At 36.6% G+C, this 15,825-nt stretch overlaps 5 protein-coding genes across 8 annotated transcripts in view; 1 reads left to right on the top strand and 4 right to left on the bottom strand.

The window, feature by feature from the left end:
- Positions 1 to 6,509, bottom strand: part of Dnr1 (E3 ubiquitin-protein ligase defense repressor 1) — a 152,088-nt gene extending 145,579 nt beyond the window's left edge. Inside the window, exons 1-2 of the mRNA XM_076318401.1 lie at positions 6,284 to 6,509; positions 5,965 to 6,122 (exon numbers count right to left, since the gene is read on the bottom strand). Of these exons, the coding sequence (XP_076174516.1) occupies positions 5,965 to 6,051 (87 nt within the window). The 5' untranslated portion in view covers positions 6,052 to 6,122; positions 6,284 to 6,509. The remainder of the gene's footprint in view (positions 1 to 5,964; positions 6,123 to 6,283) is intronic.
- Positions 6,510 to 7,071: 562 nt separating this feature from the next.
- On the bottom strand, positions 7,072 to 8,852 carry Vha13 (V-type proton ATPase subunit Vha13). The gene is made up of 4 exons (XM_076317866.1): positions 8,597 to 8,852; positions 8,115 to 8,215; positions 7,901 to 7,999; positions 7,072 to 7,817 (listed from the first exon to the last, which is right to left on the bottom strand). The coding sequence occupies exons 1-4, from the start codon at positions 8,835 to 8,837 to the stop codon at positions 7,743 to 7,745; spliced, it is 516 nt and encodes a 171-aa protein (XP_076173981.1). The 5' UTR covers positions 8,838 to 8,852; the 3' UTR covers positions 7,072 to 7,742.
- Positions 8,853 to 9,277: 425 nt separating this feature from the next.
- On the bottom strand, positions 9,278 to 11,543 carry Ltv1 (LTV1 ribosome biogenesis factor). The gene is made up of 7 exons (XM_076318379.1): positions 11,292 to 11,543; positions 10,634 to 11,195; positions 10,367 to 10,563; positions 10,157 to 10,285; positions 9,907 to 10,098; positions 9,586 to 9,834; positions 9,278 to 9,514 (listed from the first exon to the last, which is right to left on the bottom strand). Exons 1-7 carry the CDS (start codon positions 11,292 to 11,294, stop codon positions 9,401 to 9,403), a joined length of 1,446 nt encoding a protein of 481 aa, XP_076174494.1. The 5' UTR covers positions 11,295 to 11,543; the 3' UTR covers positions 9,278 to 9,400.
- Positions 11,544 to 11,634: 91 nt separating this feature from the next.
- Arl6 (ADP ribosylation factor-like 6) lies at positions 11,635 to 15,423 on the top strand. Of its 2 annotated transcripts, none has more exons than XM_076318381.1 (3): positions 11,635 to 11,816; positions 14,626 to 14,805; positions 14,887 to 15,423. In XM_076318381.1, exons 1-3 carry the CDS (start codon positions 11,732 to 11,734, stop codon positions 15,096 to 15,098), a joined length of 477 nt encoding a protein of 158 aa, XP_076174496.1. In that variant the 5' UTR covers positions 11,635 to 11,731; the 3' UTR covers positions 15,099 to 15,423. The 2 variants fall into 2 exon arrangements, with proteins under 2 accessions (XP_076174496.1, XP_076174495.1); XM_076318380.1 differs by having other exon boundaries at positions 11,635 to 11,909.
- Positions 12,140 to 15,822, bottom strand: LOC143150243 (uncharacterized). Of its 3 annotated transcripts, none has more exons than XM_076318377.1 (6): positions 15,745 to 15,822; positions 14,292 to 14,508; positions 13,901 to 13,942; positions 13,331 to 13,818; positions 12,915 to 13,250; positions 12,140 to 12,842 (listed from the first exon to the last, which is right to left on the bottom strand). In XM_076318377.1, the coding sequence occupies exons 2-6, from the start codon at positions 14,374 to 14,376 to the stop codon at positions 12,309 to 12,311; spliced, it is 1,485 nt and encodes a 494-aa protein (XP_076174492.1). In that variant the 5' UTR covers positions 14,377 to 14,508; positions 15,745 to 15,822; the 3' UTR covers positions 12,140 to 12,308. The 3 variants fall into 3 exon arrangements, with proteins under 3 accessions (XP_076174492.1, XP_076174491.1, XP_076174490.1); XM_076318376.1 differs by having other exon boundaries at positions 15,709 to 15,818; XM_076318375.1 differs by lacking the exon at positions 15,745 to 15,822 and having other exon boundaries at positions 14,292 to 15,276.
- Positions 15,823 to 15,825: the final 3 nt, after the last annotated feature.

Raw genomic sequence — 15,825 nt, 5'->3', positions numbered from 1 at the left:
GAAGAAATCTCGTAACCGTCTAGTATCAGTTTTCGATAACGAGTTTCGATACACCGTAAGGTCGACGAGTACGCGTACGCTCTGTTAGAAATTAACGTAATCTCGTCCACGTTGGAAATTGATACGCTCGCAAAGAAAACTCGTTACCTACCAAATTGTAACGATATATATACAAAGAGATACCTCGAACGTAATCGATGAGTGTAATTGTAACGATTCGGAGGCTGGTGTGCGACTCGAGGGAAAAAGTCGTCCGGGGGTGAGTAATCGTTGGGGTGAGAAATCTTCGGGGTGTAAGAAATCTTTCGAGGTGAGAAATCGAGCAGCGATCGATCGTTACCGATAGGTAGACATCGAACCGTTCGTAGCGGTCGGTGGTTAGATATTAAACCATCGATAGGTGGGTATCGAACTATCGATAGCGATCTATACGTAAATGCCAAACTATCGATGGCGATCGATACGTAAATGCCAAACTATCGATGGTAACCGACAGTGATTGACAACCGTCGTTAATTGAATATCAAACTATCGACAACTACAAACGATAATTGCTCTCGATGGTTCTCCGTCTGTGTTCGACCGTCTAACCGATAACAATTCGGAAACACAAGTTCGGAGTCCAGGTACGAGGCTAAAGACCACCGAGGGTAAGAAACGGTCGAGTGTGAGAAATAGTTGAAGTTGGAAGCTCGTCGAGAAACTGGAAATGGAAAATTCCAGGAACGGTCTACCACGCGTCGAAGTTCAAGGATTCTCTACGCGGCGTTTCACGATATTTTCAAACCCGTTTCGAAACCCGTGACAACAATAACGGAAAATACATCCATTCTCGCGTTTGATTTCCCGAGGAACGAGCAACACGACGTTGTTTCGCGCGGTTTAAACGACGAACCTAACGCGAATCGGGCAAGACGCGAGAAAACCAACGACTCAACTCGAATACGAAAACGCGTTACGTTATCCGACGCGAACTGTTTCAATTTTTCGCGCGGATGGTCGAGCGTGTACCGCCGCGAGTTGTGTAACCGAACGATCCGGAAACTGCTCCCGCGGCCATTACGGCGTAGCTCCGGCGATATCCGGCGTGCTCGAGCCATCGTTAAATAAACGAGGATTTCCTTCGGGCGGACGCGAAATCGAATAAGTCGCGGCGACACGGACCCGCTCGAATTAAAATCTAATTATCCGCTCGGCGATACGAACGAAACTGACGCGTTGGCACGGGACCGTGCCACCGGAGATTCTCGCAAAACATCGACCATTACCGAGAACGCGTTACGAGGAAATTCTTCCGGCAGAATTGCGCGCGACAACGCGAAAAGAGAACCGTCTCCGCGATTTAACGCGCGAGTCGTTCTCGTTGCGGCTCGCTCGGGACCGGGCGGAGACTTACAGCGTACAGGAACGGACAACGTTCGCTTTTGTACGACGGAAAGGGTTAACGTGTAGCGTCGCGAGAGAATCGAGCTGTATTTCTCCGGCAACCGGAGGACAACGAACGAGACCGAAGGAAAAAGAACGGACACCGGTCGAAAAAAAGGACGAAGAAGAGGGAAGAGAGCGACCGAGAAAGAGAAAACTGGAAAATAAAAGCGAGCGATAAAATGGTAATCGATTTCGCGAATGAACGTTACCAACGTAGAGATAAATGATCCAAATCGCATCGTGTATATTTTTCCAAGAATAAAATCGAAAATTGTTTCTACGAGTGTCCGTTTAAGTGGCAAACTCGCGCCGATCCCTCGCTCGACGAGGACGATCGTGGAACGAATAAACCCGAAGGATCGCGCAGCGTGAATTTACCGTACACCACTAGCGAGATCTCGTGCGCGGTGGTACTCGTGGAAACACCGGCGCACGGAAGCACGTTCGATCGTCGTAAAAACCGAGAAAGAAACGGAACGAACCGTTACCGTGCGCACGAAACATTGAAATTCAAACACGCCTCGGAAAGCTACGGTTCCATCGCCGACGAAACTTCCTCTCCGCTACAAGCTTCGACCAACCGAAAGTTCGATCGAACGATTAAACGGGGAGTTAGGAAAACTTGTACGTTGCTTTCGTATAAATGCGCGCAGCGGGCCGGTGGAACGATTGACGCACACCTCGACGAATTCGACCTGGTTTTAGATTACTTTCCACGGGCCATACCCAGTTTGTAACATCCCCCGAAAGAATGCGATCGAGAACATCCCCCCTCGCACCCCGGGCGCTTGAAATTAATTCGAAAACACAAAGTGGTCGGTTGGGGAAAAAATAAAAGAAGAAAGAAAAAAAGAATCGCGCATCGACGAGCTCTCTACGAGCATCGTCGGGATAGTTTCGGGGCGCATCCATCACCCTAGTGGCGCGCACGTCGCACGATCGCGGAGGAGGAGGTACCGCGCCGCGCCGGAGTAAACGCAAATTAGATCTTGAAAACGTCTGGGCCGCGTTGATCGGATCGACTTCGAGGCACAAAGACGACGTAAATTGAATTCCGGAATCGAACTCCTGCCAGTTTCGACCTAATTTCCACGGGTGCCTGTCTCTGCACGGCTAACCTCCAAAACGGGGAACATTTTTCGCGGCCAAGTCGCTCGCGAACGAGCGAGCGTCGTCCCCCCGTGGAACACGCTCGACCGAATTAAATATCATCGGGTAAAAAGGCACGGGGTGTCGTTGATTTCGTTTTCCAAAATTGAGAATAAGTAATTCAATCAAATGTTTGCACGCTCTTAAAAAATCGTGTTTCATTTTCACCGGGAAAAAAAAACGAAACGACTTTCCGAACAATCTAATTTTTGCGGGAAAAGATTCTCGGTAGAGGTAGCGACGACACCCCGTGCCTTTTTTCTCAACTAAGACGGAGAAATTGCGGAATAACCGCACACCGAACGCGACCGATCGAACTTTCGACCCGCGACGACGGAGATGATATAATTCCCTTAATTAGGGACGAAAGACCTTCCAGCGCGGAGGCAAACTTACGAGCCATATGCAACGGACGGTGTTCCTGCGAAATTAAATCTTCGAGATGGACTTTTTAACGAGAAATGTCCTTCGAGTTGCAGATTTTATTCGCAAAGCAAGAAATACGGAAAGGTCACCCGGTACCGCTTTAAGTCTTTTTTTGTTGTAACTTGATCCGGAGTCGGTAAAATACAAGTTTTAAAAGAGCGATTCGTAATGTAAACGGTACTCAATTAACGGAGGAAAACTTGTTTTTAATGGTAAGGATTAATAATTCGCAAACACATAACTCCGAGCGTGTGATAAAAATATCCTCCGACACTAGTTATTCGATTAATAGATTTGCGAATATTGAGAGGTTAGCAATGCTAGGTTAGAAAATTTATACGTTAGCATGATACAGTATTGTTTAAAATTTACCTCGACGAACGCTGCAAAGTAATTGATGTTTTCCCGCACAAATAAAACATTCCGATATTTCACAATAACGAAACCAACATTCTACGGGTTAGAAAATGTTCTACGACGCTTATAGCGATCCCCATAGTTCGAGAAGCTTCGTTGCGGAGAACTTGGGGCAGCATTTGCATGGCACAAATGGCGCAACCTTGCGGAAACGAGTGACGCAGTGTTTTGCGGGCGGGATGTCACGCGTAGATTAGGGTTGGTGGGTTTACACGTGCGACTCAAACTAAAAACACGTCGGACATTTTTGTCGCGGTGGGCGCATACCAAGGCATCTAATAATACGGTGCTCGGTGAAATTGCGACCCAGTTAGGCTTTGACCCACTTGCTTGCACCGTAATCATCGTCGAGTGCTCTGCTCGGATTGATATTAGAGGTAAACACGCCACTGGAAGACTAGCTGCATCTAGGATCTCGTTTACACGGGACATCGGCTTGCTCGGTTTGCTACGTACGCTTCAAAGGTGCACCGCACCGCGTTTCCGAGACATTTTGATGCAATTATTTCGTTTCGTTGAATACCGAACGATCTTGCCTCGAATCGACATATTTTTCAGGGCTTGCGTCAGCTTCGAACGAAGAATTATTTTATAAATAATGGCCAGCGACGCGACACGATCCGCGAACAAAATTATGAAATCCTAACCTTTTCGCTTCGTGATACATTTTTTTCTCGGTCTCCGCTTGCGCCATTAATGTAAAACGGGTCATGAATATGCCTCCGCGAGTCCTCGAAGATATCACGGTGAGAGACTTCGTTTCCACTTCCTTCGACTTTCGCTTCGTCGATATACTGCTGCCGATCGTAAGAATATTCGATGTAACGAATATTCACTTTTTTAAGGAAAAATCTAAATCTACCACTATCAATTTACCGAACGATACATGTCGAGAAAAATGATTACTGAAGGAACCAAATTACACGCGAGACACTCGATCGAGGAGCAACTTGACTCGATCGAATTACGAATACTTGTGAGGAAATTTCTAATTGGACATTTTCCGTTACAAACCCGATACACATTGTTTCCAAAATGGCCGCGACTTCGCGATCGAAAACGTGTACTAGTAATCCGATGTTAATGGGGGTTTCAAAGTTCTTTCGCGCGTGCAAATATTTGTCGGCAATCATTTTCGACGATCACTCGTTCGAACCCGATGACAACTCCACGAGGCAATAATAAACAACTCGCGTTAAAATACACCGGTGTCCGACGTTATTATTTACGCGAGCTACTACGGTTATTTTTAATGAAAACGATAAGCGGGTCTTTGTACGCGAGTATGGCCAACAGGCAGGCCGTCACGAAGGGGAATAAGGCTGGTTCTCGCGTAGCGTACCTCGTGCATACGTGCGACTGCTACGCTACACGCAACCGGTGCATCTCGCATCTATAAATAGAGTTAAACCCCGAAGAAGAACAGAGACGTCGGTACTGGTGGAACGACCATCGAGGTTGTCGTGAGGTCACCCCAGGTCGGGGATAAATTAAATATACGATCACCTCGATATCGCCGCTACCTCGTCGTTCATTCTTCTCCTTGAACAAGTTCGATACGGATCGACGGAGCACAGACGGTCGCCAGTTGTCGATGGAAACTGGTCAACGAACGACGAAACTATCGCGAACGACGCGCGAGAAGAATCGACCACGCCGACGATCAGGTAAACGTGTCGATATTCACGTACCGGGTACTGCGTGCTTTTAGTTTCGATCGCTGTCACAGATCGAATCGCAACGCGTAGATAATGCCGCGCACGCGAGATAAATTTACGCAAAAACAAAAGTACAGAACTTTCTCGTTGACAGAGGATATCAAATTTCAAATTGTACCCACAAGTAGTCGAATGTTTTCGGGGCATCTGTTGCGCACGTGAGTTACGATCTAACCGTAAGGCAGCGTTCACACCGTCTTCGTTACGCGAGAACACGGTTTACGTTTCTGCGATCTAACCACCTTTCGAGACGGTACGTTGGTAATGACATTGTATCGCGAAATATATCGATATCGATGAAGCGCGTGTGTCGTTCGACCGTTGTTACGTTTCGATATCCATTCCACGAAGCAATACCGTCGGCAACACGGACAACGAATGACCGCTTTGTTATTGTTTACATGGGAAACGATACCGCGATGCTAAGACAAAGTTATGCTCGGTATCGTGCCAGAGTTACGTTGTTATGTCCCTGTCTCGTATATCGATGGTTGCGACGCGTAAAATAGAATAAAAAATGAAAGTTAGAGAAATTTCAACCGAATGAAAAGCAACGTCGGTTGGAGATTGCTATCAAACCGTTGCGTTCGTATCGCATGAAAGTACCGCGTACCGCGTTCGAATCTCTTATTCCCATGAATGTTTCGACTTAATGAAATTTCTTCGACGCTAACGCGGTGTGGCAAAAAATTCAGTAAATTGAAAATGAACAGTTTCCTTTAAGATGTACGAATGTCGCGTTGGAGAAACGGTTTCGGGTGTACGACAATCGCTTCTTTCTCTTCAATTATCGCAACAATAAAAATATAATAAAGGAATGACTCACCTTTTCGAGACACTCCTGACCAATAGCTTTGGGGTCGACCTGCACCTCCAGGATGACGGAATTGGCTTGGCTAACGAGACACCACATCTTGTGGCTGGTTGTATCCAAAGAGGTTCGGTAAACACACACCCTTTTGCTCGCCAAGCTTCGCAACACGCCTTCGAAGAGCGAAGAAAACCGAAAAACCAAAAATGCACCGTTCACACAGAACTTTCGACACGCGTTATCTACAACGATCTTTTCCTCTCCGGACTCGCAGCTGGTCGGCGACCGGTCTTACCCGGTACGTTCTTAATCATAACAGATTTAAAACGCGTACCCGAGCACAGCTGTCACTGCGTCCTCACACACGACCTCGTACGTCGGCAACGTGCTCGCGCTCCTACTACCCGAACGCGTCTCGTCGGCTGCCATTTCTCGGTGCAGAATGGCACACGTACTGACCGCTCCGCGCTGCCAGGATTAGTTCGCGAAATCGAATCACCTTTCGGTCTCTATAGAGTGGCGCTAGTGTTGTGTAAACGCACATCACACATACGCACTACGCGCAACCCAACGAACCGCCGTCAGCGAACGCGATCCGTCGGCTGAGGAAAGGTTAGGTTTACACAGCTGATTCCCCCACCATGTTTAGAATATTTTCTTTTCCATCTGAACCGTTGACCAATTGCAACGAACGTAAACGGGAATGACCAATCACGTTGCGGTTAAAAGTTTAACTGGAACTGCGTTTGCGCTCAAACAAGAAAACCAGCTTGAACTTGCAATTGATAACGATAGATCTTAAAATTCCCGACATTTGTGCAAAATATTTAAAATTTTACAGATTAGATAAAAATATATTACTTCTTTTATTGTGTTCACTTTTAACGACGTTAATATTATAGGATTGGTCGTTAGTATATCCTGTAAGGATGCGATTGAAACGCTTGATACAATTTTAAATATTGCCGCGAATATTAAACAGTCGCGAAATGTTTTACGTAATAATTTTGCAGATTACGCAACTATACAAACTGTACATAACGCTAACGTACTTTTTTTTGCATTCGAAACACTGTTATATTAAAATATCTCGCATGGTAGGGGTACCAATTACAATATATGTACATAGATTTTGGTTGTTTTTATTTTTGAACATTAATACTGTACAGATTAACTAACTCACAGAGACAGGGTATACACATGAGGTATAACTAATATTTCGTATAACTTAACAAAGCTTAAAAATTTCAAACAAAACAAATGGTGTATTTGTACATCATCGCGAGAACCACGATCGACTGGGAGCTTGTCTGTGATTTTCGGGAGGTTGTACAGGATTTTGTAATTATATTTTATGTCCTCGATGTAGCAGAATTATGGAATGACATCTAGCAATATACATTTAACGATGTACCATTTTTTGCCACCACCCTAAATTTTAACATATAAACGTCATCCTAATATATCTAGGCCTTGATATATCATAATGACGACAACTTCTGTAATACATTTATATTACTATCGTGATGCAACTAGAATAATTCTCGAACTTTCCAATACGGTGGTAAAAGCTCAGCATAGTTACGGTTACATTTATTGTCGTGTAGCAACTGCAGAAAAAATTCTAGTAATTCAAATACCACCATCTACAATTAAAAGGTATACGCTTTCTTCGATAAAAGTACAACATAATGGTAATAGATACGTTTTAAGATATGGTAAAGGAAAGTACTTAATGTACATTTATAGCGTAAGATGCGATATTTATAATTAGTTGATGCATTTCTTGCGACTTAAATTTCGGTGCGGTAATTCTTGTGCAACTGTGGTTTAATGTTGTACACCAACTCCAGGATTTTAAGCATAACCTATGTGACATAAATCGCATGTAAAAAATATAAACTGGAAACCTTTTTTTTATTTTGTACGTAGATACGTTAAGACAACTTACATTTTTTTTATGCATAGACACATCGCGATTCATTTCTTCTATTTTTATTTTTGTATCAGCCTCTATACGTGTAGCAACATCTTCTTTCGATCCCATGTGCTAATCGATAAAAAGAAAATATTATCCGTAATGTTGTATTCTTCTGAACTTTGGGAATATTACGATTTAAAATATTAAATTTCAAAAATAATTTTCTTTTGTCAAAAGTACTTACCTTGGCTTCAAATTCACGAAATTGTCTTTCTCTTTCTTGCCTATACTTTTCAATTTCATCTTGAGCTTCTTCCTTCGCCTGCTTTAATCGGCGTGCTTTACCTAAGATGAACATTATTTTAGAATTGTAACTTTATTTCAGCAGTTTTAACAATACTACAAATATTTAATTATTCTCGTAAATTATGTTACACATTACATTAACGAAGGTTAGTTCAATTTTATCACAGAAAATAGCTCAATGCTATACTTGCATGTCACGTTCTTCTTTCTACAATTTCATTTTAAGTGATTAACTGTATAACAGATATTATAGTAAGTGAAAACCATAATCTTAAATGCAAATTCAAATATCACTTTTCAGTCCATTTGAAAGGTTACACCCATTTAAACTCAGGGTCACAGAAAGGTTCACCACAACGTGTTGTACACGACATACATTTATATTAAAATATTAATTATAATGGTTGAATAGAAACTCACGTTTTCTAGCATCTGCAACTTTATCCGCAGCTCTTTTTTCGGCTGTCAGGAGCTGTTGAATACCTTGCGTTTGGCTGGCCATCTTTGTAACGAACGAAGAGATCTGTATTCTGAAGGAAAGAATCACAAATCGATCATATGACTTTGGAGTTTCCGTTGTTTGCCCCGCCTTAAACGATGGCGCTTTACCTTGTGCTCTCACGTGGGCACTAACTCGTACAATTACGAATGTACCAACCATAGTTCAAGCAAGTAACGACTAATAGAACACATAAAAAATATATCACATATTAATTAATATCGAAAATAAATGCACCATTCGTATTATATCATATCGATACTGTCTAATTTTACCTACCTCTTTCCTTTCTTATTTATTGCATTCCAGGATTTTAAGTTCTTTCAACATTTCAATTTCTGAATTAGTTAAATTTAGAAACAAATAAAATGTTTCGTTAAAATAACCTATTTAAATGTATGCAAATGCAACAGTACCAAATTACTGTTAGAGCAATTGCACTGATAATGAATTCATAGTATATGTAAATTTTCTAAAAATTTTCTACAAACTTTATACTTTGTACATTAATTTTCCTCATCTTATTCATTTTAGTAATTGCACACTTCACATATAACAGTAAGTTTACTTTCGATTTACTGTTTTAAAAATACAATTATTTAGAAAATTACATAAAATAAATTTAATATGCAAGTAAATAATACATTCAATGGACACATAATAACGAGTATAAATAATTGGGAATTGTTTAATTTACAGAAGAGAATTATAAAAAATTTTACACATTAAAGTATACAATTTCCTTGTATGTTTTGTCTATTGTTTAACAGAATCTTTTCTTGACGTTTCTTTTCCTCCTTAAATGCTTCGGTATTTGCTTTTCGTTCTATTCTCCTTTCCTGGAATTGACAATTACAAATCGGTTATTAATTTATATTATACATATTCAAAATTAAGAAACAAATTTTACTTTTCTGTATTCCTTAAGGGCCTTTTTCCTGTCCTTCCTTTCTTCAGGAGTTTCTCCCTTGGGTCTCATACTTAATGTGCTTAAAGTTGATTTCATTGTTTCAGCAATAGATTGAGGTCTCTTTGGTTTCTCACCTTCATTTTGCTGATCAAACTGAGCTAAAGTTCTACTTGTCAGTTTTGCAGAGGATCCATCTAAAATGTTTTTTGGTATACCAGTCCTCAAATCGACTTTAATCTTTCTTGTATGCTATAAAGAAATTGATAAGTCATGATTACATACTAAATGTCATAGGAGAAAAATTATTTTTAAGTATCATGCCTTGGGTTCAGAAATTTGTTTTGGATGATTATAAATATTACTGTATGTACTAATAATACTTTCACAATCCCATTTATCTTTCTGTCTTGCATCAACAACAAGTTCTTCCAAGCTATTCTCATCGTCAGAATTAGAATATTCTTTTTCAAATATATTCATTTTATCTTTCATAAGTTGTGCAACATTTTCAGCCTGTACAAAAAAATAATAATTGATATTTATCCTTTGAAAACAAATTTCTAGTACTTACATTTTGATTTTGTTGTTTTTCAAATTCTACTGCACATTGAAGAACTAAATCTGAATCTGGTGCTATGTATCCTTCGATTTCATCACAATCTAATGCACCAATTTCATTTTCATTGTATGCTGCATACATCTATCAACACATATAACAATATATTTTATTTATATATATATATATTAGATAAGTGAATATTTTATACTGATGTATATTTACTGTCTCAAATTTATCATCAAGAAGAGTTAACTGTTCATTTCTCCTCATGACACTACTACTCATTGAATATTCTGTAAAACGTGATTTTGTTTCTTCTTCTCTAAAAGTATATTGAGAACCATTTAAACTATGAATTTCATCTCGTTCTTCATCGGATAATCCCATATGTTCCTCGTACGAAACATCAGATGTTTCATCTAATTCATTCAATTCAATTTTATTAGATATAAATTAATTGTTACATATAAATAATATATTCTTACATACCTTCATATACTTCATTTCTCACAAACTCACTGTCACTAGTATCAACGTTAGCTAATTCTATAAAATTATCTTCTAATTGATTGTCTGGATTATTATAGTCAAAATCATCGTCCAATGCTGCAATTACATCTGGATCCAAATCTAAACGCAATCCAGAAACAGGAGCCGCTTTATTAAGAAGCCCAACTTTTTCTTCTACATTTGAAGCAAACACAGAAGATGGTAAACTAATCTTTGGAGCATCTTTTTTGTCATTTGTTTTTGAAGTGTTTACAGAGTCTATGCGTTCCCATTCAGATGTCAAAGAATTGACATCCTTAAGATGTTGCAAATAGTCATAATCATCGTCAAAATATATGCCATATTTTTGTTCCTCTTCTTTGCGCTTAGAATTGTTTAAATTTTTTTTCTCAAATTTAGAAGCTTGTGTATCTCCAGCAGGTACAAGAACGCGTTGAGGCGCTGTTTCATCGGCAATTAATGGATCCTTTTGTGAACGATGAACTAAATGAAATGTTACTGAATTTTTCTTGTCAATGAATTTCTTTGATTTTCCTTTCGGCTGAAAATTTTTTAAAATAGTCCAGAGTAAAAAGTAACCTAATACATACTATCTTAATTTCTTAACGTATACCTATTAGTCGTGCTTAAAATTTACCATTTTTATATTTCTCGTCGAATGCACAGAATTCAAAAACAAATTGATATAAAAGTAATTGATTTCAATTTGTTCATAAATTAAATTTTACATTCATCACTTCCATAAAAGATACCTCGTGCAAAACAGGAACACGAGCATATGTTTCATCAGTGATTCTCAACTTCATTGAAAAATAGAATTGATATACAGAAACAGAAGTTACATGTTATCAATGTTTGAGAACATGCGAAACATTACATAATTTTTATGTAAAATATTAACATTTAAATATTTATGCAGTTTTTATTAGTAATACTCAAAATAAAGTTAAGCGCTGGAAAGAAGGAACAACTACTCTCGTTCTTGCGTCTGTCCTTTTCCTTCTTTCAATCAATGATAGCAGCGTTGACTATTGATGTTCGATAAACACGTAACAATCTTCCAAGGAAGCATAGAACATGGGGCTATTTGACCGATTAGCGAATCTTTTAGGTCTTAGGAAAAAAGAAGTAAACGTTTTAGTAGTGGGCCTTAACAACAGTGGTAAGTCGACGGTCATAAATAATTTCAAACGCGAGGATGACCGCTGCATAGACATAGTGCCCACAGTCGGGTATAATGTTGAAAAATTTTCATGTAAGTTAATTACTGACGAGTGAACGACGTTTGATGCTCAATTGACGTGCTTAAAACAATATTATTACTTGCACTTGCATTATTGTATTAATTGGTTCAAGCACCACGTGTTATAATTCAGTAAAGTTATATAGGTACATCATGTTAAAGATAAGTTTATTTTTATAAAAAAAAATATATATATATATATATATTCAAATAACATACAAAACAAGAAATGCATCACACTTTGTTGCAAATTCCATCAAATACTTATATTTCACATACTCTTCAGTTTTTCCTTAATTTCTGACAAAAATTTCTTTTTGAACATGTAATTTTAATTATATTAAATATTTTATATTCATTTCTATTTTGTTGCATAACATTATTGTAGATAAATTATTTGGAACTTAGTCTTTATCTGTGTATTCTTTTTTGTGGATTAATGTTGTCTTTAGTTTTTCTATTTTGTGAATTATTTTCATTTACTGTAATATCACTAATATTATCAATATTACTTAATGAAGTTATCAATTTTGAATGATGTTGATGTATTGGAGTACTAGTTAATGGTTCATTTACATTTCCCTTTGTCACATTCTTTGTGGGTGTTGTCTTCGTAGAAGCAATACTATAACCACTTAAACATGCATCTGAATGATTGTACAATCGAAATTTTAATTTTGTCTGTCTTAATTTCTTCCCCTGTGATTGGCTTATATCTGATGGAGTTTTTACAGTATTGGTATAATTATTTACAGAATGTTGATTCTCAACCGTTTTATCTGTGTTTTGGGTAGATTGCTCATCACTTTGAAAATTTTCCGAAACAGGTGTCTTACTTCTTTGCCTTTTTTTCTTCAACTGTTGTTTTTTTCGATACATTGAAGATTTCCTTTGTTGCTTTGAACATTCTTTTAAAAATCCCTCTTCATCTGAACTTTTTGAATTCTGTAAATAAAAGTGATTTTTTAATAAAACTTAAAGACTATTGATTTAAATGAATTAAGATTTTCATCATACATCAAACTCCATTGGACTATCTTCATCACATTCTTTTGTCCATTTAAATGATCCTTTCTTTAACATTTTCTCAAATGCTGTACATAAATCAAATATTTTGAAATACTGTAATGAAGTTTTCAAATATTTGCATACACTTTTGTCTAATTTTTCCTCTGTTTGTGAATCTACTATAATTTTGTGCGGTCTGGCTTCATTAATATCATACATAAGATATACAAGTATATTTATATATAAATCATCTTCCACATTATGTACTCCCATTAATTTTAAACTCATCCAAGTATATGCTAAATTTGTTTGTAAATTGCAATCTTTTATACCAGACATTTTATCCTGAAAATTTAAAATATATTTAATGTTTTGTATTTGTTCCATCATTTTCAATAAGAATAAAATTAATATAAAACATGTACTTTTAATGCATGATATTGTTCATGTCGAAGAAAATAACTGTCAACATAATATTTACAAGTTCTTATAAAATGATGTATATATTTTAAATTTTTAATAGAAAACATTGTCATTAAATCATTTAAATCAATTGCCATGGGCATTATCCATTTCCCTAAACCCCATTCCGCATTCTGATTTAAAATTTGTACGGCAAAAGTATCTTCTTTCTTATATTTATTTGATGATGAAAAATTAAATATGAGTTCTTTTTCTGAAAACTTGACACAGTAAATACCAGCATACTTATACAGTTGAAACTCTAATTCTGTATTAATATTTGGAACTTCAAAGATATCTGTATCATTAGAAACATCAGAAGTCTTTTGATCAAAGGTGATTTTAATTTTTTTAAATTTATATATGTCTAAACTCCACTCAATTTGCAAAATTATAGATTTTAACTTATTGATTTGTTTTCTTAATTTGCTTTTCGCCTCGTCGACAGCTTCTAGAATTGAATAATATGTATACCTTTAATTGTTGTTTTCATCAATTATAGGGTTAGATTTTTAAACACAACATTGGCTTACCGTTACTCGTGGGTGAATCTTGGTTGTTGTCATCAACATTTTCTATAATATCAGACATCTCTATGTTTAAACTTATAACTATTGTTTCAAAAATTATATAATACTCTATTACTATTTTTTATTACTAATTTATTAGTTTTAAACGATATCCCGCCAAAACGTAATTATCTTCTTTGCGTTTAGCGATTCTCATGCATTTGAAAACAGGTGGTATTTCAACAAGTGAATGTTAATAGTTACACGTTAAATATATATATATATATATATATATATATATATATATATATATATATATATATATATATATATATATATATATATATTTAACAGTTTAAATATTTATTGTTCGACTAATTTGAAGATAAAATGGATAGAAAAAGTGAACTCTTACTCAGAATCTCATTGGTCCATTTTGCTAACGCGCCATTTTGATCAGATGTAGCACGAAAAACATAATATTCGGTCAAGAAATTCATAACTTTTAGAGTACTATTATTAAATAAATTTATAAATTCTCCTTTGTCGTACTCACACCATTTAAACGCATTTTTATTTACCCAGACTCTATCGTTATGTTGAACGAATTATAGTTTACTCGTCGTTCCACTCTATAATTTGTACGTATCATATTATTGTAATAATATATCTATTTGTGATTTTATTCGCGAAAGAAAGTAACTGAATATACACGTTTAATTGCGTACAGATACAATGTTCTTTTTCAGTTAAAAATGTCAGTTTTACAGCACTTGATATGTCAGGTCATGACCGCCATAGATCTTTATGGGAGCATTACTATAAGGATTGCCATGGTATTATTTTTATAATTGATAGCAGTGATAAGCTACGATTGGTTGTTGTCAAAGAAGAATTAGATATGCTTCTTCAACATCCAGACGTAGCAGGTATAAAATTTTTGTATTGGTTCTCATCATAGAGTATAAATAGGTTCTCAAACATGGAATGTTTTATACTAAACATTGTAGGTCGCAAAATACCGATACTCTTTTTGGCAAATAAAATGGATTTACCCGATTCTTTGACTACCGTTAAACTTGTTGCTGGTCTTGGTCTTGATCGTATACAAAACAAACCTTGGCATATACGAGCAACAAATGCAATCAGTGGAGAAGGATTACAACCAGGCATAGAATGGCTCACAGATCAAATTCGTGATATATATATCAATAAAAGATAAAGATAACTCAATAATACTATAAAAATGATTGATCATGGAAGTTAATTAAATAATTGGTTACACTCTTTCATTTTGTCTCAGCATTCATATATTTTACATTTAAATGATACGATATTTATCATGAATGTTTATTTAAAAATTTGATAGTGACTTTATACACGAATTTGAATAATTTATAAATGTAATCGCCAATGAATCCGTCCAATAAATGTATTAGTCACATTTATGTAATATTTTGTATTAATTATATTATAAATTATTGTTCTTCTGAAATGCATAACACTTGTATAAGAAAAGTTTGTATCTAATAAATATGTGCATTCCTGTTAAATGTAGTTTGTAACTTTCCTTCTGGCGATATTTTAATTAACTACACTATTCATTCTCTTCTTAATTAATTACAACTGAATTCATTTTCAAGAATGCAGTGAAATATATTTAATAAGAAATTATTGAATCTATGGATTGATTAATTGTTGTAAATATTAATTATCGCAAAACATTAATCCGAGTATTATTTTACTGCGATTCATGCAATTCGTATGTAGATTAGACGTATTTATTGATATTTATTCATACAACACAGTGGTACATATTTAATAATACATACATAACATGTTAAACTTTGGATTGATAATTTATTTACCTAACCCAGAATTTTTATTTTTGACAACTAAAACCTCTCATCAGCTTCTTCTCCGAAACCTGAGACTGATACATTTGATAG

This window comes from Ptiloglossa arizonensis, chromosome 8, assembly GCF_051014685.1.
Source record: "Ptiloglossa arizonensis isolate GNS036 chromosome 8, iyPtiAriz1_principal, whole genome shotgun sequence".
Taxonomy (NCBI): Eukaryota; Metazoa; Arthropoda; class Insecta; order Hymenoptera; family Colletidae; genus Ptiloglossa; species Ptiloglossa arizonensis.
This window is presented reverse-complemented; position numbering and strand designations above follow the sequence as displayed.

Bases quoted from the DNA above. Each gene is read 5' to 3' on its own strand.
- Vha13 (XM_076317866.1), bottom strand. From the start codon at position 8,837: ATGGTTGGTACATTCGTAATTGTACGAGTTAGTGCCCACGTGAGAGCA. The intron at 8,216-8,596 runs GTGAGTTTCTAT...TGTTCATCTTAG, and splicing joins AGTTGCAGATGCTAGAAAAC to GTAAAGCACGCCGATTAAAG. The intron at 8,000-8,114 runs GTAAGTACTTTT...TTTATCGATTAG, and splicing joins TTCGTGAATTTGAAGCCAAG to CACATGGGATCGAAAGAAGA.
- Ltv1 (XM_076318379.1), bottom strand. The intron at 10,286-10,366 runs GTAAATATACAT...ATGTGTTGATAG, and splicing joins TTGATGATAAATTTGAGACA to ATGTATGCAGCATACAATGA. The intron at 9,515-9,585 runs GTAAAATTTGTT...TGTCAATTCCAG, and splicing joins CCCTTAAGGAATACAGAAAA to GAAAGGAGAATAGAACGAAA.
- Arl6 (XM_076318380.1), top strand. From the start codon at position 11,732: ATGGGGCTATTTGACCGATTAGCGAATCTTTTAGGTCTTAGGAAAAAA. The intron at 11,910-14,625 runs GTAAGTTAATTA...GTTCTTTTTCAG, and splicing joins TAATGTTGAAAAATTTTCAT to TTAAAAATGTCAGTTTTACA. The intron at 14,806-14,886 runs GTATAAAATTTT...TAAACATTGTAG, and splicing joins TCAACATCCAGACGTAGCAG to GTCGCAAAATACCGATACTC.
- LOC143150243 (XM_076318377.1), bottom strand. From the start codon at position 14,376: ATGAATTTCTTGACCGAATATTATGTTTTTCGTGCTACATCTGATCAA. The intron at 13,819-13,900 runs GTAAGCCAATGT...ATTCAATTCTAG, and splicing joins AGATTCACCCACGAGTAACG to AAGCTGTCGACGAGGCGAAA. The intron at 12,843-12,914 runs GTATGATGAAAA...TTTTATTTACAG, and splicing joins ATAGTCCAATGGAGTTTGAT to AATTCAAAAAGTTCAGATGA.